The sequence below is a fragment of the Leuresthes tenuis genome, unplaced genomic scaffold (genome assembly GCF_036924035.1).
Source record: "Leuresthes tenuis unplaced genomic scaffold, fLeuTen1.0.hap1 SCAF_13, whole genome shotgun sequence".
NCBI classification, from domain to species: domain Eukaryota; kingdom Metazoa; phylum Chordata; class Actinopteri; order Atheriniformes; family Atherinopsidae; genus Leuresthes; species Leuresthes tenuis.
In genome coordinates this window covers 15391328-15409754 of record NW_027325367.1, presented here as the reverse complement: position 1 = coordinate 15409754, position 18427 = coordinate 15391328, and the positions used below count along the sequence as shown (strand labels likewise).

The following is an 18427-nucleotide window of genomic DNA, read 5'->3' as shown; positions in this document are numbered from 1 at the left end:
TTTCAGGGAGACAATAAAGACCAATCTGCGTCAGAGATGGATGCATATTGTCCGGCACAAACTGAGCGACAGCTTTGTTTAAACATGAAGAGGGTTTTCTTTGAACGCGATACGAAGGTTGTTATGAAATTTGACAGCCACAAGGATCGATTGAAATTCATCCTGCTGAAACATCCAAGAGCGATGGAAGAAAACGGGGACAAAGGAAAAATATATTCTAGATGCCACAGTGTATCAAGTGATAACCAAAATGTTCTGATTCACTGAACAAAAGACATAATCGATGGGGGCTTCTACCATTCAAAGTCAGTGTTCAAAACAATTTTCAAGCATTTCTTGTTGTAAGACATGTTTACTTTGCGGAAAAACATCCCATTCTTCTCTTTATAGTTCAGCTGTGGCACGCTAAAGGCATAATGTATGGTTTTCTTTTACATTCGGGAGCTAATGTACAATCTCTGAGCTGAGCCATGTAACATGAGATAAGCTTTAAATAGCTTCCACCTGCCTTTACAATAATAACCATTAAGGAAAATTAATACATTCTGCACTGTGTGCTCTGTTTACACAGAAAAATAATGGATAGAACAGTCATGTGTAGTAGAACATTAAATACCACAGCTATTTAAATAGCTGAGTATAGAGTATATAATGTGGGCACAGACTCAAATGTGTATAATCAAGTAGCTTGTGCTCCTACTCATTGTAGTGGCTGGCTTTCTGTTTGAAAGAGCTCAGTGCAGGTACCAGAGGAGAGAGAAGTGAAAGTGGGCCGGCAGCAGCTTGAAGATGACGACCAAAAGTGTGACTAAGACGACTCCTGCTTAAAAAGTCAAAGCCCTCTGGGGAAATATACGGTGGATGAGATGAGTTACACATTTCCATATTCAAATAATTTTTCCATTCATGAGAAGGTACAAGATCTCAAAAATGGATCAGAGTATCGGAAAGAATCAAAGATCAGTGACTGTGCCAGCGAGCAGAAAGACTGATCACATTCACTAAGCTTCAGGCTGAGGTCCAAATAGTTTATTATATCATGAATGTATAAATTTTACATATAACAATTCAAAATTGCTTCTTTTTGCTTTGCTAATTACAACATCTAAAATGGGTGTAAAGTAATAGAAATAATTTATGCTGCACAAGGCAAGACTTGTAATTAAAATATGCACATATACAAGCAGTGTGGATCCAATGTTTGAGAGAAGAACAAACGATCGTCCCTTTTATCACGAATGTGTGGTGCATCATTGAATCGCAAAAGCAAACTGTAATACTTTCTGCTAAAGATAAACAGTCATCTCCCAACCAGCAGTGACTAAAACTCTCCACCACCTCCATCTCTGACAGCTGCTAGAAATTAAATGTTTTGGATGCAGCTACTCGTCACATCATCTACACATCTTCCGAGGGAATGCCTCCGTGTTGGTTATTTTGGGCCACAGCTACTCACAGTATAGAAATGACTCACTCGTGGCTTCTGCGCTACCTGCCTCAGCAATAGCCAGAGAATACAGCAGCGGTGGACTTGTTCACTAGAAGAGCAATGCCAAAGCTACATGCATCTAAGGTGTGCTAGACCCACATGGAGTAAAAGCAGCAGGAGGATGGCTGCCAGAACTGGAGCATCAGACTGAAGGGGAGGCTGGCCTGACATGGCTGCAATCGGGCGAGTGAAGATGTATGGGTGTTCCTGCAGGTGGGGCACATAGAATCATCACTGTGACACGATGAAAACTAATGGAGGACAAATTACTGTAAAAGTATGTGTAATACTGCAGACCATTTTCCAAAGCATGACACATGGCAGATTTTACTACTCATTTCCATTGATTCAGAAAGCTCTAGATTGCTACGCAATTAAAACAGATGATTTGGCCTGGTAAATAATGGAATTTTTAATATTATAACTAAAATTGGCAGTTGCACCTTTCTAAGCCAACTACATTGGAGAATGTTCAGAAACAAGAAGACTCACCAGGATCTCTCGTTGTATCTGAGTCACTGGGTTTTTCACCGCTCAAGTGCCCCCCAAGTTACACGATCCGCATATTTTCTGTACATGCTGATTTCGAATAAGTCACTATTCAAATGAGGATAAAATCACTGTTCGAGAACCTGACTGTGTCTGGGTAGCACAATCTTGAGAGATCTGCCAACACACATACTTCTTAGTAAAGGAAATTATAGATATATGATGCAAATAAAGCCTACCTGTACTCCGATTTATTCATCTTTCCAACACTTGTTACAACTTCTAATTACTAATAACTGTCATTTTGTGTGTAGGGGTTCTTTGACTAACATTCTTTGGGGCAATAACTTTAACTTCATTGGCAACCATCAATTTACAGTCAATATTACATCCTGAAAGCTTTAAAGATGCCGTTTCCATGTGCAGCTCTGGAGTAAAAACATGACTGTGCTTTATTGAGACTTACCACTGGTGGACAGAGGAGAGGGATGGGATCAGAGAAACTGCTCACAACCATCTTTGCTCCCTCAGGCTGAAACTGTGAGCAGGATACAGAAACAAGAAGTCAATTTTCAGAATCACCAATTGTTTTCCAGCATTTGGGACAATATTTACTGTAGCTTTAAATATTGAATGATGTGGGTTCGGAACAAAATGTCCCGATTTTAAAATATTCTCCCAGTATGCTTGCATTCTATGGGAGTTCATTCTATTTCACTCCTTTGTGAGCACTGGGGTTACATCATCCCCTATCCAAAGTAAACTCTTCTGAATAGTTCGTTGACCTTTAAGCTATTGTGCCTTTAATTGTCAGCGTAAGTATTTGTTCACCATGTTGTTCCACAGTCCCTTGGCCAGCTCCTCATGACCCTTTATGGTGAAGTGGAAGCAGTCGTGGGTGAAAAAGGTCATGTCAATCTTCCCGTTCTGCTTGGAGAGATGAAACAAACACTTTGCAGATTTACTAATGGAGTGTGTTGTTGGTGACACGTGACTTTTCAGTGTGTCAGCCTCGTGTCAGCAAAGCCAAAGGCTACAGCTGTCACACTAGGGATCCTAATGAATCAATCCTGACTGTGCAAAGTTTCACACTGATTCATCTCCTGAAAGTCAACACTTGCGCCACATTGACATGATCATATAAGGCCTTTGCAGAGAGAGAGATTACCGGGAGGCGAGGAGGGTCAGCGTGTTTCAGAAAGGGCTGGAGAACAACGGCAAAGTCTCTCTTGAAGAAACGATCGCTGTACAGCAGCTCCTCAAGTCTTGTCTGCACGTGAAAGCAACATTTAAAGAAATCAGTCTGCCATTTTACTCATTTCTAATAAGAGCAAATACCAGCAACACAACCAGGCATTATTTATTGAAAGAATCATTTATCTGTCAATTCATCTTGTGAACAGTAAAACTGAAGCACAGGTGCCTTTTTTCCCCCAATTCATTGTTCCCAGTGGAAATGTCACTCTCTATGTACTCTCTGTTGAATTCCTTTTTGTTGATGCTGTTCATTTAAAAAAAAGAAGGGGTTTAGTTGAGTTATCTTGTAACAGAGATCATTCTGTTTGGTAGCAAAGAGAAGAGGGTCAGCATTGGTAAATATCTTGAGACTCGGGCCCTTACAATCACTGACCAAGTTTGTAACCTTGGAGTGTTGATAGACCCAGATCTGACTTTCAGCAGCCACATCAAAGCTGTCACTGAGGCAGCTTTTTACCAACTGAGAAACATCAACAGAATTAAAGGTTTTCTCTTCCAAAAAGACCAGGAGAAACTCATTCATGCATTCATCTCCAGTAGACTCGATTACTGTAATGGTCTTTCAACTGGACTTCCCAAAAAGAGCATTAAACATCTGCAGCTGATCCAGAACGCTGCTGCTAGAGTTTTACCAGGCGTAAGAGGTCTGAACACATCACACCAGTTTTAAAATCTTTACACTGGTTCCAGTCAGTCACCGAATAGATTTTAAAAGCCAGCTGATGGTTTACAAATCCCAGAACGGTTTAGGCCCAAAATACATCTGTGATATGTTCAGAGAATAAAAACCAAGCAGAGCTCTTAGATCCAAGGACTCAGGTCAGCTGGTCCAGTCCAGAGTCCAGACTAAACATGGAGAAGCAGCATTTAGCTGTTATGCTGCAAACAAGTGGAACAAACTGCCAGAGGAGATTAAACTGTCACCAAATGCAGACATTTTTAAATCCAGGTTAATAACATATCTTTTCTCATGTGTCTATGCATGAAATCTGCACAATAGCTTTTATCTAGACTGTTGCTTCCTTTAATTATATTCTTTTACATATTTCTAATGCTTCTTTCACTCCCCACTGCAATGCCAATAACAATTCTTTTGCACATGATATGTGCTATACAAATACATTTGACTTGACTAACAGATATCAATGTAACAGTCTAAAGAACTACATACAGTTATGTAAAGTGAAAGAAATAAAGGGCACCTGAAACTCCAGATTGACCTCCACCAGCTCCTGCAGCTCAGGAGATTCAGCCACTGGCTCTATCAGGCATGAGCAGAAAGACCTAAAACAGATTTAAAATTCTTCTAATCAATTAAAATCTTGAATTTACCACATCCTCAGGGATCAGAACATGGCAAGATAAATGGTGAAGATACTTTATAATACTAAACCTTTTAAGATAATTGGCACAAAAACAGATCAGACTGCACACATTCAGTGCCATGTGTATCTGTTGCAGATTTCAAAGTCCTCTCTGGACATATAATAACAGTCTAAAAGCAACAATATTTTTTGGTTGGAGGGAGGCCTTTAAACCTCACATTGGTGTCCCTGCTGACTAAGACAGGCTCACCTCTGGAGGAGACACCCCGGGGTGGGCTTCCGCACCTCCCTTAGAGTTTTCATTGGTAGAATCTGAACCACATTAACGATCATTCGGGGAACCTACAGCATGGAGACCCACAAAGTGACATTTTAGGAGTATGATGAACCCTTGCTGTGACCAAATCCATGTAATGTTTTGTTCCTTTTTTTTTTTTTCTTTACCTCATTCATGAGCATTTCCAGAGAGAGGGTCACATAGTGAATGAAGTTATCCACTGAAAAAAGAGCCTAGAAGGAACATGAAGACTCAGCAAAGGTAGGTAGAGAAAGCTTGTCTGTCAGCACACACAAGAGAGGAAAGCTGACCTTATCTTTGCAGTAATCACAGATGTCATTCATTCCCATGAGAATAGTCAAAAGTTTCCAGTCCTCCTCAAAGTTCAGACCCTAAAGACGGGGAAAACAGAGGGTTCTATGAGAGAGTCCATAAAAAGTCAGTCCCATTGACACTTTTCATAGGTCTGTATCATGACTGTACATTTCTGAAGCACTACTGCACCTCATAACCTCTCAATGTGTCAATCAAGTGTCTCGTCTGGCCAGGGAGGTTGCTAGAAAAGAATAACATCTTTCAGAAATCTATCGCTTGTCAACAGCAAATCACACAGCATGATGTCTTGGCCGGCCTGAAGCCAAAGAAAACCTTCAGTGAAACAAGGCCGTGAGTCATGCTTCTGAATGAGAAAGACGATCAGATCTTACAAGGTGTTGTGTCCGGTCACAGCCAGATTGAAGCCCGTTTCACTGATATGAGCCTGCATCCCATGAATAGTCTTTCCAGGAGCAGCACCAAGCAGATTGGGGTTGAATATCTTTACAATATCTAAAATGAACAATAAAAACAAGTTTAAAAAAAAGACTGCAAAGGGTTTAAATTTGACTTGTGTGAAACGGTTACGTTAAGAAATAGCCGACATCTTACTTGCCAAAGTTATGACATCTTGAAATGTCCCGTAGCCTCCAATACTTTAATTAGAGAGAAACATAACATTATGTCTGAAATGTTAGCGTGTCATTTGTCATAAACAAACTTTAAAGGCCTGTTGAATAACGATTATGAACCGTAGATGTGCAGGAGCTCTACAACAGACTCGCTTCACATTGTGCGCGACTTCCCTCACCTCCATGACACATGTCGAAATTCAATAGGGATGCCGAGAACAGTGGTGGCATTTGCACCTATGGCTGTCTGAAAAGAAAGGTCACAACAGCGGATCACTTTAACTGACCTCAACGCATTTCCGACATTCTTGCCAATGTTTTGAGGACCTTTTGTGTCATTAAAAAGGCCCAAAATAAGTCAGTGGGGATAATCATGGTGACTAGACTTCTGTCACCCCGACATCTGGCTATCATGATTTCAGTTTTGTTATTTCCGGGACTAAACACATATCTTAAATGAATGATTTAGAATTCAAAAGATGGACATTTCAAATTCTGAACAGGTTTGATTTCAGATGTAGGAAAATTGAACTCTTACCGTTAGAGAATCCCCCAAAGCAGCGATGACTTTGATATCTGCTGCCTTCACAAATTCAACTGAAACACATGGAGGGAAGGAAACGCAAACACACAGTCAGTTGAATCCAGTCAAGCTCCAATTCATGGACAAATAAATGGATTCGGGTTGTTTTGTGGGACCTGGACAGACCTGAAGAGGGGACAGAGGGAGAAGGGCTCATGTCAGGGCACTGGAACTCAGGATGTTTGAAGCTCACAGGACGAGTTTTCTCTGGAAACTCCTAAACCGGTAATGAGAGAAATTTGATGAGAAATAGTCAACTTAATTTTCCTAAATTTGCATGCCTTCCCACAAGGACTCGTTAACTTCAACATCGCGTTTAGCTTCTTTGTTGTAAACTAAGTTGCTCTCGTTTCGCTTGAAGTTTTGAGTGTGTTCATCATGCTTGTTCTGCACATTGTCTGCATGCCTTCTGCATGTGGCGTGTTTTGTTGTCACCGCATGGTGAGCCTTTCAGTCTTTGAACAGGGTTAACTGCTGTTCATTCATATAGCTTTTTGTTGCTCATTTGTGTCTGTTCAAGCAGTATGTCAATCAAGTCCTGTTTAAACATTTAACCACATGTAAATACCACAAAGCTGCGGTTTGCTAATAGCATTAGATTTTTTTTAAGCTTCTGTCGTGACAATAACAACCTTAAAATAGTAAAACCAGGTGCACTGTACCTTATTGAGGGCCTCCTTGCTGTAGTGTCGTATGCCTTCTTCATACTCCAACCACCAGTTGTTGCCTTTGAGAGATGGATTGTATTCTAAGCGTCCAATTGATGCTCTTTAAATGGTCACACAAGCCTCACCTTTATTGAGTTACATAAGTACACTTCCAGGAGTACACAGTAGGCTTTCAATCGGTCTTTATTTTGGTCCTATGACGTATATTTAATTTTTCATAAATGCCTATCGGTTACAAGTTAATATCTGAAAGCATTATTTTAAAAAAATGCTATTACAGGGGCTGTTGTAACAACAAATACAGATTCACCGCCCCTCGTGTGATCTGCCCTCCTGCTTGTTCTAGCACTTACCTTTGACAGAGCAGGACGCAAGCACACATGTTGCCACGGCGATCCAAAGCCACTCCATAGTAGAGCGTATGGACCAGTCAATAGGTCACCCCCCACCGACTGCACAATGTGATGTTGAGTTTTTACAGCTCTGTCACTTTGTCTCATTCTCCATCAAAAGCTGAGTGACAACACGCGGGTCCAATGGGAGCCAATATGACTGTATCAACATCTGCTATGTGTACTATTTCATCATTAAATGTTGGCAAGTAAAACACACACCTCAATTCTCTTGCCAGCTATAAGTCTACAAAACATTTGACACATATTTTGGCGATTACTTCAGAGATTCAGAACGACAGTTAAAGATCCAAATATCATTTATTAATTTCTTTATAAACCTGTATTTGGGATGGTAAAAATGCAGTCTCCTCCACCTTGACCCGATTATTAGTCGTCTGTGCGTCGATGTGTAAATCCAGGGGAAAAAAAATGTTCTTATAAACCTGCTAACAGCCCTGTGAGTTCATACACTTCATGCAGATGTATGCAGCATTTGAACTTTGACAATGAGCCCATGTCGTGGAACTGAACAAACCCTTTTAGAGAGTAAACTATGAGGGGGAAAAAAAAAAAAGTTTAAAATTCTCTTGGATAAACACTATATGGCCCAACCAGGGCTTGATTTTGTTTTTTATTTCGGACTCCGATTAACAGCCATCTGAGCTAAAGAGCGCGGGCAGACATCCAATTTAGCCTTTTGGTGCGGGGGTGGACATTTTCACAAAGCTGAAGTTGTGTAACATCCATTACATGTTTGTAAGATTGCTCTATTTTCTGCCTTAGCTAACAGATGAGGGAAAACTAGTGGGTTTTCTTCCCCCCAAAACAATTCAGTCTCAAACCAGGCATGTTGATGAAAGTATAGGACAAAAAAAAAAAAAAAAAAAAAAAAAAACTGAAAAACTTTCCACTTGGTTTCATCGCAGTTTCCCATCTGTCATTTATGATTTTCTAAAAAATAAAAATTTAAAAAAAGCCGTTGATTATGATTTCAGCATCCTTAGAGTGAAAAGAAAGAAAGAAAGAATTCTCAAACAGGATTTAATTTTGGTGCCAGCTAAGTTTTTTTTTTTTTTTTTGACCGACTTCAGAACTGTAACAATCATCAACCTGCTCAGAGTGAACTACAGTTATTATCCAGTCCAGTTTCTCGGCCATTTAAAATCCAACTACTTCACACTCCTCTACTTATTACAGCACGTGGTTTTAGTATATCATAGCACTGTGACTGATGTCGAATGAATTACAGGTGGGCAAAAGGTACTGCCCTGACAAAATGTCTACTAGACAAAAAAAAAAAAAATGAATGAAAAACTGCATAAAAAATGAATGCAAAAATTGTTCACCTTGTTCAAAAAGTGCCTAAACTGAAAGTCTGCATAGGATCAGACAACACATGCAGAATCGTGACTGTCTTCAGCAACTAGATAAGATAAAAATAAAATTACTTCAATTCACATTGTTGTGCCTTATTCTTTTTTTTTTCTTATTATAAATACTGCAGTAAATTAGGATTCAAGCAGTTCAACTCAGTGTAATTTTCCCCAAACACACAAAAAAAAAAAAAAAAAAAAAACAGAGGGTGGGGGTGGGGACAGCTGACAAGAAACAAACGCACAAATCAGATTCCATCCCTCTAAGCAGAAGAGTCTGAAACGCCTTTGATCTGTCAACTACGAGACCGTTTCCATGGTGACGACACAGGTGCTTCTGGCGGTGTCCCGAGTCACAGACTAACCAGTCCCAACGCTGCGTCATCAAAACAGCTCTGTGTCTTTAAACAACTGCAATGTCTTGTTTAAAATCACCTTTCGAATGGAGAAAGGCAGTTGTGAGACTGACAGTTGAGCAGCCAAAAAGAGTTTTCTAATATGTGGAGAGGAGCAGGCAGGGTGTGAGAGATGCTTCGAGTTGCAGGTTTTCAACCAAGCACCGTCTGCTTCATGCAGTGGGGCGAGCAGAGCCACTTGTCTGTCTTTTACTGCCCTCACCCCCTCCGGTTTCTCCTCACTGCTGCTCCTCTTCCTCCTGGGCAGGGCCCTGGGCTGGCGTTTCTTCCTGAGCCTGGGGCTCAGCCTGGGCTTGTGGTTCTTCCTGAGCTGGTCTGGGAGCAGGTGCGGGGGCAGGTGGGCGGGGTGGCACTATGATTTGGTGTTGACGCTGTCGGTAAGCGATGACTGTACCGAGCAGCAGGGCGATGACGGTCATGAGGTAGAGGTCCCACTCTGGGCCCAGAAGCTGGTCCAGGTCTACCTGAGTAATCAGCTCCTTGAGCTGACAGAAGCCAAAGACACATATGATTATTAGAATTGTTGTCTTTATGTAGTTTTATTAAAGGCTGAAGTGACAAATTGTAGCACTCACATTGAGATCCTGCATGTACTGTAAAGTGTACATCAGGCCCAGCTTGCACAGGGCAAGGAAAACTGGAACCTGAGCATCAGGACTGGCTTCAGCGGCCATGTCGTAGAAACGCTTGGCTAAATGAATGTCCTGCAGAAAACACACAAACATTTCAAATAGCAAATAATCAGAGCAACCGGATAAACGATAGAAAAATACACTGTCCAGGAAGTAGTCCAGACCCACCTGTTTGATACCCAGACCTTTCTCATGCATGTAGCCCAAATTAAACATGGCCTGGGCACCGTTCTGCTGCTCTGATGCCAGTCTGTAGTGAATGACAGCTGTCTCATAGTCCACATCTGTTCCATATCCGTAAAAGTGATAGTCTCCTAGTTTTATCCTTGCCACAGTGTAACCTTAGGAGAACAAGTAAATATATGGAGGTTATGGTGGGAAATTGTATTTCTGACCTATTTTTCCATCACCTTGTAATACATTCTGATATACATGACAATAATTTGCATTACTTCTGATCCATATGGCAGAGAGGCTGCGCTGTAATGACCTTTTTTGTTTTATTGTATACCATCTATAATGGATTCAACACCAAGTGCTCCAGGTGCTCGATGTATCCAAGAACTGAGGGGCACGGGCAACATATTACACAATCCTGTGTGGGCATAATTAGCCCTGCTTGGCTAATGTTAACAGGAGCAGAGAGCAGTGCTTAAAGCACAGGTATACATCTCCACAGCATCACAGATTCAACTATAAAATCAGCCAAAAATCATACCTGGGCTGGACCAGGACACCAGTTGTTCAAATGGATGGTGAACATGCTAAAAATCCATTCTGCACACATTTAAAACAGATGAGAGAGTGTGTGGACGTACCCTGTGCTGCAGCTCTTGTCCAGTGGAGAAGAGCTCGAGGGTAGGTCTCATTCTCAGTGAAGATCTTTGCTCCTTCTGCTTGTTACAATCCACAAAGACAGAAGGACACATTCAAGATGATTAGAGGTGATCCACATTAACTCATTGGTCAAAGTTAAAGTCTCGCAGCCTCCTGGTTGAGACGCGAACATCTGTTTTCTTACTCTGATCCAGAATAAAGGCGACGTTGCTCTGAGCCACCTCGTAGCCCTGCTCCGCCAGCAGCAGATACTGAACCAGGGCTGCGTCCGTCTCCCCCTCCTTAAAGCTGCTGTAGGCCGCCATCAGACGTTCGGACCAGCGGCCGCGCTCACACACGTTCTTAAAAAGCTGCAAACAAGATCGAGATGCACTAATGAAACTGGAGCCGCTATAAAAGGTTTGGAAACTTTTACAAACATTTTCCAACTCGCGTGTCAAGAAATATTACAACAAGAGGACAAGAATCTATTATGTTAGTTTAGAAGCTGTCATGTGTGAATCATTTCTGAACAAGGACAAAGGGAATGTCTTCACAGCTCCTCATTTTAAAGGTGATGCAGAGAGAAAAGCAGCAGCTCGGGGGTGGCTCACCTCCACTGCAGTGTGGCAGGAGCGCATCACACCTGTTCCAGTAGCATGCATCTGAGCCAAGTTGTAAAAAGCCAGGATGTGGCCAGCTTGAGAGGCCAGGTTGAAGAACTTAAGTGCCTGTTTGTAATCTCGCTTCACACCAATGCCATCTGGGGAACAAGAAGAAAAGGGACAGAAATGTGATCATGGGGTCGAGAAGGATTATGAGCTTGTCAAAAAGAAAAGTCCTAGATGGCATATGCTGTGAGACAGTGAAGGACTGTATGAACAAGCCCACTTTGTTTCACAGTGGTGCTTACACACCCTGCCCACAAGACTCACTGTAATACATGGTGCCCAGCTGGAGCTGTCCATCAACCCAGCCCTGCTCTGCTGCCTTCTGGAAGTATTTCAGTGCCAGCTCGTAGTTCTGAAGACAAAAAAAAAATCCTTTAAATGAAAGATCCAATTCAGCATGACTGAAAGCTTTTAATCTGCTGCGAAAATAAAAGCTAAATGGCCTGTTTGCATTAGTTTATTTCAACTCCTATGTTTAAAAGCTGAAGCTGCTGTGTTTACAAAAGACAAAGAAAAAAAAAAAAAACTATGTGGAGATTATTTAAAAAGCTGCGCAGAATGTGTCAAACAAGTTCATTACCACTGGGACGCCCCTTCCGTACAGGTAAGCCATGCCCAGGCCGCTCTGTCCCACTGGATTACCCTGGACAAAAATGAAAAGAAATCATCCCTAAACAATCATTTCAATTGAAGTTAAACGATGCTGAAAAAGGACAAGGTGTCAGAAATCTTACTCCGGGAAAATGCGCCGCTTGCTCTTACGAAAGAAATGCAAAGAGATGATAATAGAATAAATTCCCCAGCTGGGATTTGTCTTCCACTTCATACTTACCAAATCAGAAGCCTTCTTAAAGTACTGCAGGGCTGTCTCATTGTTCTGAGGGAGAAAATCACTGCCCTCTGAATACATCTGAGGGGAGGAAATTCACAAAGATAAAAACTTGACTGAATGCCTCAAACGCCTCTGAAAAAAAGGCAATGCCAAGTTATCGGCTTTATTTATTTTGGATTGACTGCAGTACAGCTCTCTGCTCTCCAATTTCATGACAGGATGGACGACATGTCTATAATGTTTGTAAACCATAAAGTAAAAAAAAGAAAAAGAAAAAAAGATGGAAATAAAAAGAAATCCAAGTCTTTGTGAAATTTAGCTGGGCTTCCTGTATACAGCAAGCTGATAAGTGGAAAATGAATGAAAGAAAGAAAAAAAAAGAAAGATGTGCATGACAGCAAACTGCGAGATATCAGACAATGAATAAAGCTCATCTTCCCCACCTTTCCAAGGAAAGCCATAGCGTGAGTGTTCCCTGCATTTGCAGCCTGGTTGAAGTAGTCGTACGCCCTCTGTTGGACAGGAGGAGCACAAGCACATTTAAAAAAAAACAAAAAAAAAAAACAACCTCAGGAATACAACAAAAAGGAAAACGGGGTAAACGTCACCTGGTGATTCTGCTCTACTCCACGTCCTCCGTGAAGGTGGAGCTGACCCAGACCCACCTGTCAACAGAAACAAAGCAGACAATTCCCTTTAGTCCTCATGACAACCAAACATTTCTCAAACATTCAAACCACTTCCTGTTTCGCACGAGGCAAAGTGGGCAAACAGAAAGTGCGACGACATGCAAAGAAACCTCAGTTCATTCTTAAATAAATGTTCATGTTTCTGTGCTGCAATTTTATATGCAACTAAAGTGCTTTCTAGACTGGTTTTATAACTTGTTATATATTAAGAACTGTCCCGGTTGAAGCTACGCTGTCCATGTTTTTCAGGTATATCTGTAGGAAGGTGATATCTTCTCCTAATACTGGTACTGACACAGGTTATAAATGAGGAAAAAAAAAAAAAGTTTACTTGAGCTTGAACGTCTCCTTTCTCAGCCAAAAACTGGTAGTACTGGATGAGGTCCTCCTCCAACATTCCACTGGTGGAGCCGGGGTTTTCCACCTCATCCAGCAGTCTGATCCTCTGCACGGCAGAGCCTCCTGTGAGGGACACGTCACTGGCCACTGGCCGTGGTGAGGAACAGAGCGCAGTGAGAAAACATAGAAAGAGAAATAACCTTTGTTTTTGTTCTTCTTCTTTTAAACAAGTCATTTGCAACCAAATATAACCAAAGCATAATCCCTTACCGTGATTTGCCACAAGTCTATAGTGTGTTAGAGCTGACTCGCAGCTTTGGGGAACACCAACACCTCCCCAGTATCTATATCCCTAATTAAAAATAAAAAAATTAATTATTAATTCATTCTGCAAAAACAAAGCATCTATCAGTAAAACAATGTCATCAACAAGTAAACCCACCAGAATCATATGAGCGACCAAGTTTCCACCCAGTGCACCGAATGTGTAGTAAACTAAAGCCTGAGAATCAGAGAACATGGTACAATCTGAAAAGTCACTGGCAAAGCAGACGTGCGTAACTTTATGATTAACCGATTAGGATTAACATATCTGTAGAGTGAAATAAAAAAGTACCTTAGCTTGACTTGAGTTTACTCCAAGTCCTGCTGCGTACAGAAAGCCAAGAGCCTAAGGAAAAATAACACACAGCTGATTTTCTGCACACAACTAACCTGCGTGTTTAATAAGACATCAGGTCAACAGGGCTTCCAACGTTCTTCTCAAGTGACATATTGTAATTTTAAGGGAGATCTTTACCATCTGAGCTTTAGGTGAGCCCTCCGTGGCAAGTTTCTCAAACATTTCTTTGGCCTTGGTGACATTTTGGCTCATGTAGTCTCCAAACAGCATGGCGTACGCCACCTTCTCTATGGCTTTCTGGTGGCCTTTCTCTGCTACTTTCAGCAGCTTTTCATATATTCTGAAAGAGAAACGGCACAGGTGAAGCTGGACTTACAAACGCACGATTAATAAAATGCCAAAGAGTGCCCTGATGTCTAAAGCAAATAAGGATGTGCAAAGCAGCGTCACATGAGCACAGGCTGGTAATAAAATGCAGATGGAAGTATGCTGCCATACTAAAGCCACATTTACTGTCATTTCAGATCTCGCCTGTTAGGTAAACACGAGCAGGGAAGCTGCAAGATAAGTGGACTGTCAAACGTGGAGATTGCTCAAGATTTAAGGCCAATTATAAAGTCTGTGTGAAAACTGATTCATTTTAATCACATAAAGAAATAAGAACAACAACGACACATCGCCATCGAAGTACTTTCTGACTAAAACACCATCTTCTTGACAGGAGTCTGAAAGCAGGATGGCAATAATCCAGAAAATAAAGCAGAAGTTAGAAGCTCACTCTTTTTTCTGGGTCTTCCTGGTGGTGGCATTGAGCATGCGCAGGATGTTCTGATACTGCTCCTCAGCCTCCTCAGCCTGCAGTCTCTGCTGTGCCTGCTCCTCCGCTGAGGGAGAGACGGGGGAGAAAAAAAAAAAAAAAAAAAACAGGAAATAAAGGTTTCAGAACCTTAGAGGAAGTTGTGGGTGAAACTAATTCTGGATGTGAAATCATGATGCATTTCCATGCTGGTATTCATCATCCCTGTTAAGTTTTACGGTGAGAGTGTATCTTTACGTTTGTTTATGTTTTCCTTTTTCATCTAATAATCTGTCTTTTTGTTTGTATTATTAAGTTGATAAGCGAGATCCATAAAATATTTAAATCCTATAAGTAATATACACATTACTCCCTATGATTACAAACATAGCTTACATGGAATGCCAGATACCGAGCTGAAAACTTACTCTCACAGAAACCCCATCGCTTATCCTGGTCATAGTCATAGGCTGTAGCGCACCACAGCCGACCATCCCCCCTTCCGTCAGTGGTACAGTCTGAGTACTCCCTCCCCTGGAATAAGAAAGGGAAGAGGCAGGGCTCTCCGTGGGCTGTGCCTCCATTCACCACAGGAACTGAAAATAATAATAATAATAAAAAAGAATCCATTAACAACAAAAAGCCAAGTAAAAACAGCAAAATACTCAAATTGGATTTTTTTTCTCTGATAAAAACAACGACGTTGCATTTAAAAGTGCATACACAGGTTTTATTCGTCTCAATACATCTCCATCTTCATACAAGATGACGACAATGCTAGTCTGAGTAAAGTGATGTAACTGACTGCAAGAGAAGCCACAGGTGTAAGACGCTGCTAATCTCTCATGAGGTTTAACCGTTAACCCAATGAAACCCCACCGCACTGTAACCACATGAGCCTTGGCTCAGAGTTGACAAAAGAGAAAGCAGGTCAACGCTGAGAATCAACTCAGCTTACAGCAAAGGGGAGGAAATCATGATAAAAGATGAGGTGAAAACCTGATGACTCAGTAAAGCACATAACAGATACCCTTTCTGCTCACTGTAGCAAACTATAAACGTAGCTTTTCTTATGTTTGTATCTTCAGAATAGATATCTTTGAAAGAAATCTCTAAAATTTCCAACCATTTAAACACACTGAAATGTGTACTTCTATGAGTCACATAGAGCTGAACAACAAAACATTTAAATGACTTATAACACCTACTCTAAAAGGGCCAAAGTACAAACCTTAACCTCAAATCCCCCTTTTTTTGTATTATAAAGTCCTTCTACAAATACTATTCCTGTGGCGGCTGATTTACCTTTTCTACCCACGTTCTTAATGAACCTGTTATAAATCCATTTAAACACTTTGTTTAGTCAAATGATACATTTTGTGTGCTGTACCGCGTGGAAAGAAAAATTCTAAGAAAATCTAAAATAAATTAAACCTTACTACTTACCCTCTTTAGCTTTCTCCTCAACAGGAGGAGGCTGCTCAGGGAGGTCCTCCTTCTCCTCTCCTTCCAGAGGCGACTGCATCTCCTCTTCTTGCTGGGAGACTTTGTGGTGAGTCACCGAGGCACCCGCCACAATTTCTGATGCAATACGAACATCTTCCTCTTCAGATTCAGGGTCATGGTAGGACTGCAAATAAATAATAGGTTATTGTGAAGGAATAGTTGATTGAGCAAACTGACGTACTTTATACTATAAATCTACTGAATACACACACAGAATGCAAAACTATGGGCAGCTGACTTGCAATCTTGATACGTGTTGTACTTCTATTTACCAGCTTAGCAAGAAAATACATTGTAGAAGGGAATGAGATGACAAATATGCTGAAAATACAGTCATGTCTGCTTATTCTAGTATTGTGCAGCTCTATTATAAACATAGCATGTGGACACATTTAACTGTGAACTAGGCCAGGTTAAACTAGTCACACGAAACACTGCAAGGCAAAGAACAGCAAATGAATGAACTGAATTAAACTTTCTGTTTTTAAAGATGCTATCTTATGACACCACGCACCTTCAACTCTGGTCCTTTGTCGTGGTGTTGCTCTTCATCTGGAAAAAAATAAAACATATCATATTGTAGCAGGAAAGACACTGCTACCTTGAAATGAACAAAAATGTCCACCAAGTAGCAACAGCTGCTTGCATCAGTTCAATACACCGCTACAAATGTAAGCCCTGCTATAAGAAAGCAATGCAACAACAACGACATTTCACACTTACCTGCTGATAATCCTTTGAGGAAGACGATGAGGAGAATGGCCACAAAATAAAGCTTTCCCGACGTCTTCAAACCTCTCTTACAGTTCATTGTTGATGTTTCCAAGCTAACCATTTGCTAGCTGATGCTATTTCTATCACCACACATTAAGTTACAGTCTGGTCACACTACGAAAAGTAGCATAAACAAACTCACAGACGCAAGCGCGACCAAACGGAGCGATATTCGCTCTGGATACCAACCTGATTAATATTAGCAAATGTAGCTGTCAAACAAGCTAACAAATTCCAGTGCAAAGCTAAGCTAGCAGTGTAGAACAGCTGAAATGACGTAAAGCTAGCAAGCTAGTTTTACACAACCACATAAGAACAACAATATGGCGCGATATCCACCAAAGTAGCACTTCCTTGATCTAAATATACAATTTACGAGTAATTGCAAGTACGTTAAGACGTTTGACTCAATGGACGAGATTCTGACGATCTATATTTTGATGTGATATTACCTGCACACTACTTAACGTAGCTAACCATGTTAAGCTCTCACTACTGATAGACACTTCCTACTCTAGCATTTCTACCAATCACAGGGCGCTCAACATGACAAGAACCAATGAGAGTGAACCAAATATCCTTCAGCGAATCAGATGCATACACAATTATATTTGCAGTCGATGGGCTTGTCCACGACACCAAAGCATGCAAAAGAAGATGACAGTAATCTGCAAGGTAGTGGGTGGCTGCTTCTTTGTCATGTTGGTTTTGCAGTTACACAAGTAAAGTTGCACTGCTTGCAAACGTGAATGATATCCAAGCAAATTATTCAATAAATGCTTTACTTTTACAACAAACGATGTATAAGTGAAGCATGGTTTCTGTTGATAAATTATTATGTATTACTTTTTACATTCACTGGGTCTTATAAAATCTGGGGGTTATAATTATTAGTAGGATTAACACAGAAAATGTCCATTTTTTTTACTGGATTGAGAAGATATATTGTACATATTCTCCTCCAGTAAAGTATTTCTTTTTTGTTTAAAGACTGCTTTGGCATGGCTGGCTTTTATTGTAGGAACAGAGCAGGTGTCATAACATGCAACAAAGTGCGGCACAGGTTCAGGCTTGAACCTGGGCCAGGTGCAAAGAGGAATTGCAGGTTGGCTGTATAATTACATAACTCCAGCATAACATTTAACAATAACACTTAACTAAATAACTGAGTCCTGAACTTTAAAAAATCCCAAACAGTTAAATCGTTGAATTGAGAAGGCTTCCGAAAGTGCTGTTTGAAGCCAGAAAACATATTGCATAAGGATATACACCAGATTACGTTTCTTATGCATTTTTAAAATTGATATTCTGCAAAAGTATAATGATTAATATAAAGATTAAGAAAAAAAAAAAAATCAGCTGTTACAGTGGATGTTAAGAGTTTGTTTCCTGAACTGAATGAAGCTGTATCATTGTTGGATGTTACTGTATTCATATTATTGAAGACTTCACATTCTGCCACATGAAGTGGTGTCTCAGTTATGTTTGGTATTTGTATCTGTCTGGTATACCCTGGCTGAAGCCCTTTAAC

At 40.8% G+C, this 18427-nt stretch overlaps 2 protein-coding genes across 3 annotated transcripts; both read right to left on the bottom strand.

The window, feature by feature from the left end:
- Positions 1-1418: 1418 nt before the first annotated feature.
- LOC140266779 (phospholipase B1, membrane-associated) lies at positions 1419-7417 on the bottom strand. Its single transcript, XM_072361880.1, has 16 exons — positions 7389-7417; positions 7030-7135; positions 6494-6584; positions 6323-6381; positions 5964-6031; positions 5765-5808; positions 5545-5665; positions 5342-5393; positions 5149-5229; positions 5005-5070; positions 4811-4902; positions 4438-4519; positions 3147-3248; positions 2810-2905; positions 2445-2516; positions 1419-1696 (listed from the first exon to the last, which is right to left on the bottom strand). Exons 1-16 carry the CDS (start codon positions 7415-7417, stop codon positions 1559-1561), a joined length of 1299 nt encoding a protein of 432 aa, XP_072217981.1. The 3' UTR covers positions 1419-1558.
- Positions 7418-7729: 312 nt separating this feature from the next.
- Positions 7730-17403, bottom strand: sel1l (SEL1L adaptor subunit of SYVN1 ubiquitin ligase). Of its 2 annotated transcripts, none has more exons than XM_072362188.1 (21): positions 16846-17403; positions 16637-16674; positions 16063-16246; positions 15045-15212; positions 14599-14704; positions 13998-14160; positions 13815-13868; positions 13641-13700; positions 13469-13550; positions 13191-13345; positions 12779-12835; positions 12614-12682; positions 12171-12248; positions 11919-11981; positions 11603-11690; positions 11282-11430; positions 10873-11038; positions 10670-10747; positions 10020-10192; positions 9795-9923; positions 7730-9704 (listed from the first exon to the last, which is right to left on the bottom strand). In XM_072362188.1, exons 1-21 carry the CDS (start codon positions 16955-16957, stop codon positions 9438-9440), a joined length of 2439 nt encoding a protein of 812 aa, XP_072218289.1. In that variant the 5' UTR covers positions 16958-17403; the 3' UTR covers positions 7730-9437. The 2 variants fall into 2 exon arrangements, with proteins under 2 accessions (XP_072218289.1, XP_072218290.1); XM_072362189.1 differs by having other exon boundaries at positions 10670-10744.
- Between the last annotated feature and the right edge of the window lie 1024 nt (positions 17404-18427).

Bases quoted from the DNA above. Each gene is read 5' to 3' on its own strand.
- sel1l (XM_072362188.1), bottom strand. From the start codon at position 16,957: ATGGTTAGCTTGGAAACATCAACAATGAACTGTAAGAGAGGTTTGAAG. The intron at 12,683-12,778 runs GTGACGTTTACC...CCTGTCCAACAG, and splicing joins GAGTAGAGCAGAATCACCAG to AGGGCGTACGACTACTTCAA. The intron at 11,982-12,170 runs GTAAGTATGAAG...ATTTTTGTCCAG, and splicing joins TTAAGAAGGCTTCTGATTTG to GGTAATCCAGTGGGACAGAG.
- LOC140266779 (XM_072361880.1), bottom strand. From the start codon at position 7,417: ATGTGTGCTTGCGTCCTGCTCTGTCAAAG. The intron at 6,382-6,493 runs GTCTGTCCAGGT...CATGTGTTTCAG, and splicing joins TCCCTCTGTCCCCTCTTCAG to TTGAATTTGTGAAGGCAGCA. The intron at 4,520-4,810 runs GTGAGCCTGTCT...AATCTGTTTTAG, and splicing joins CCGGGGTGTCTCCTCCAGAG to GTCTTTCTGCTCATGCCTGA.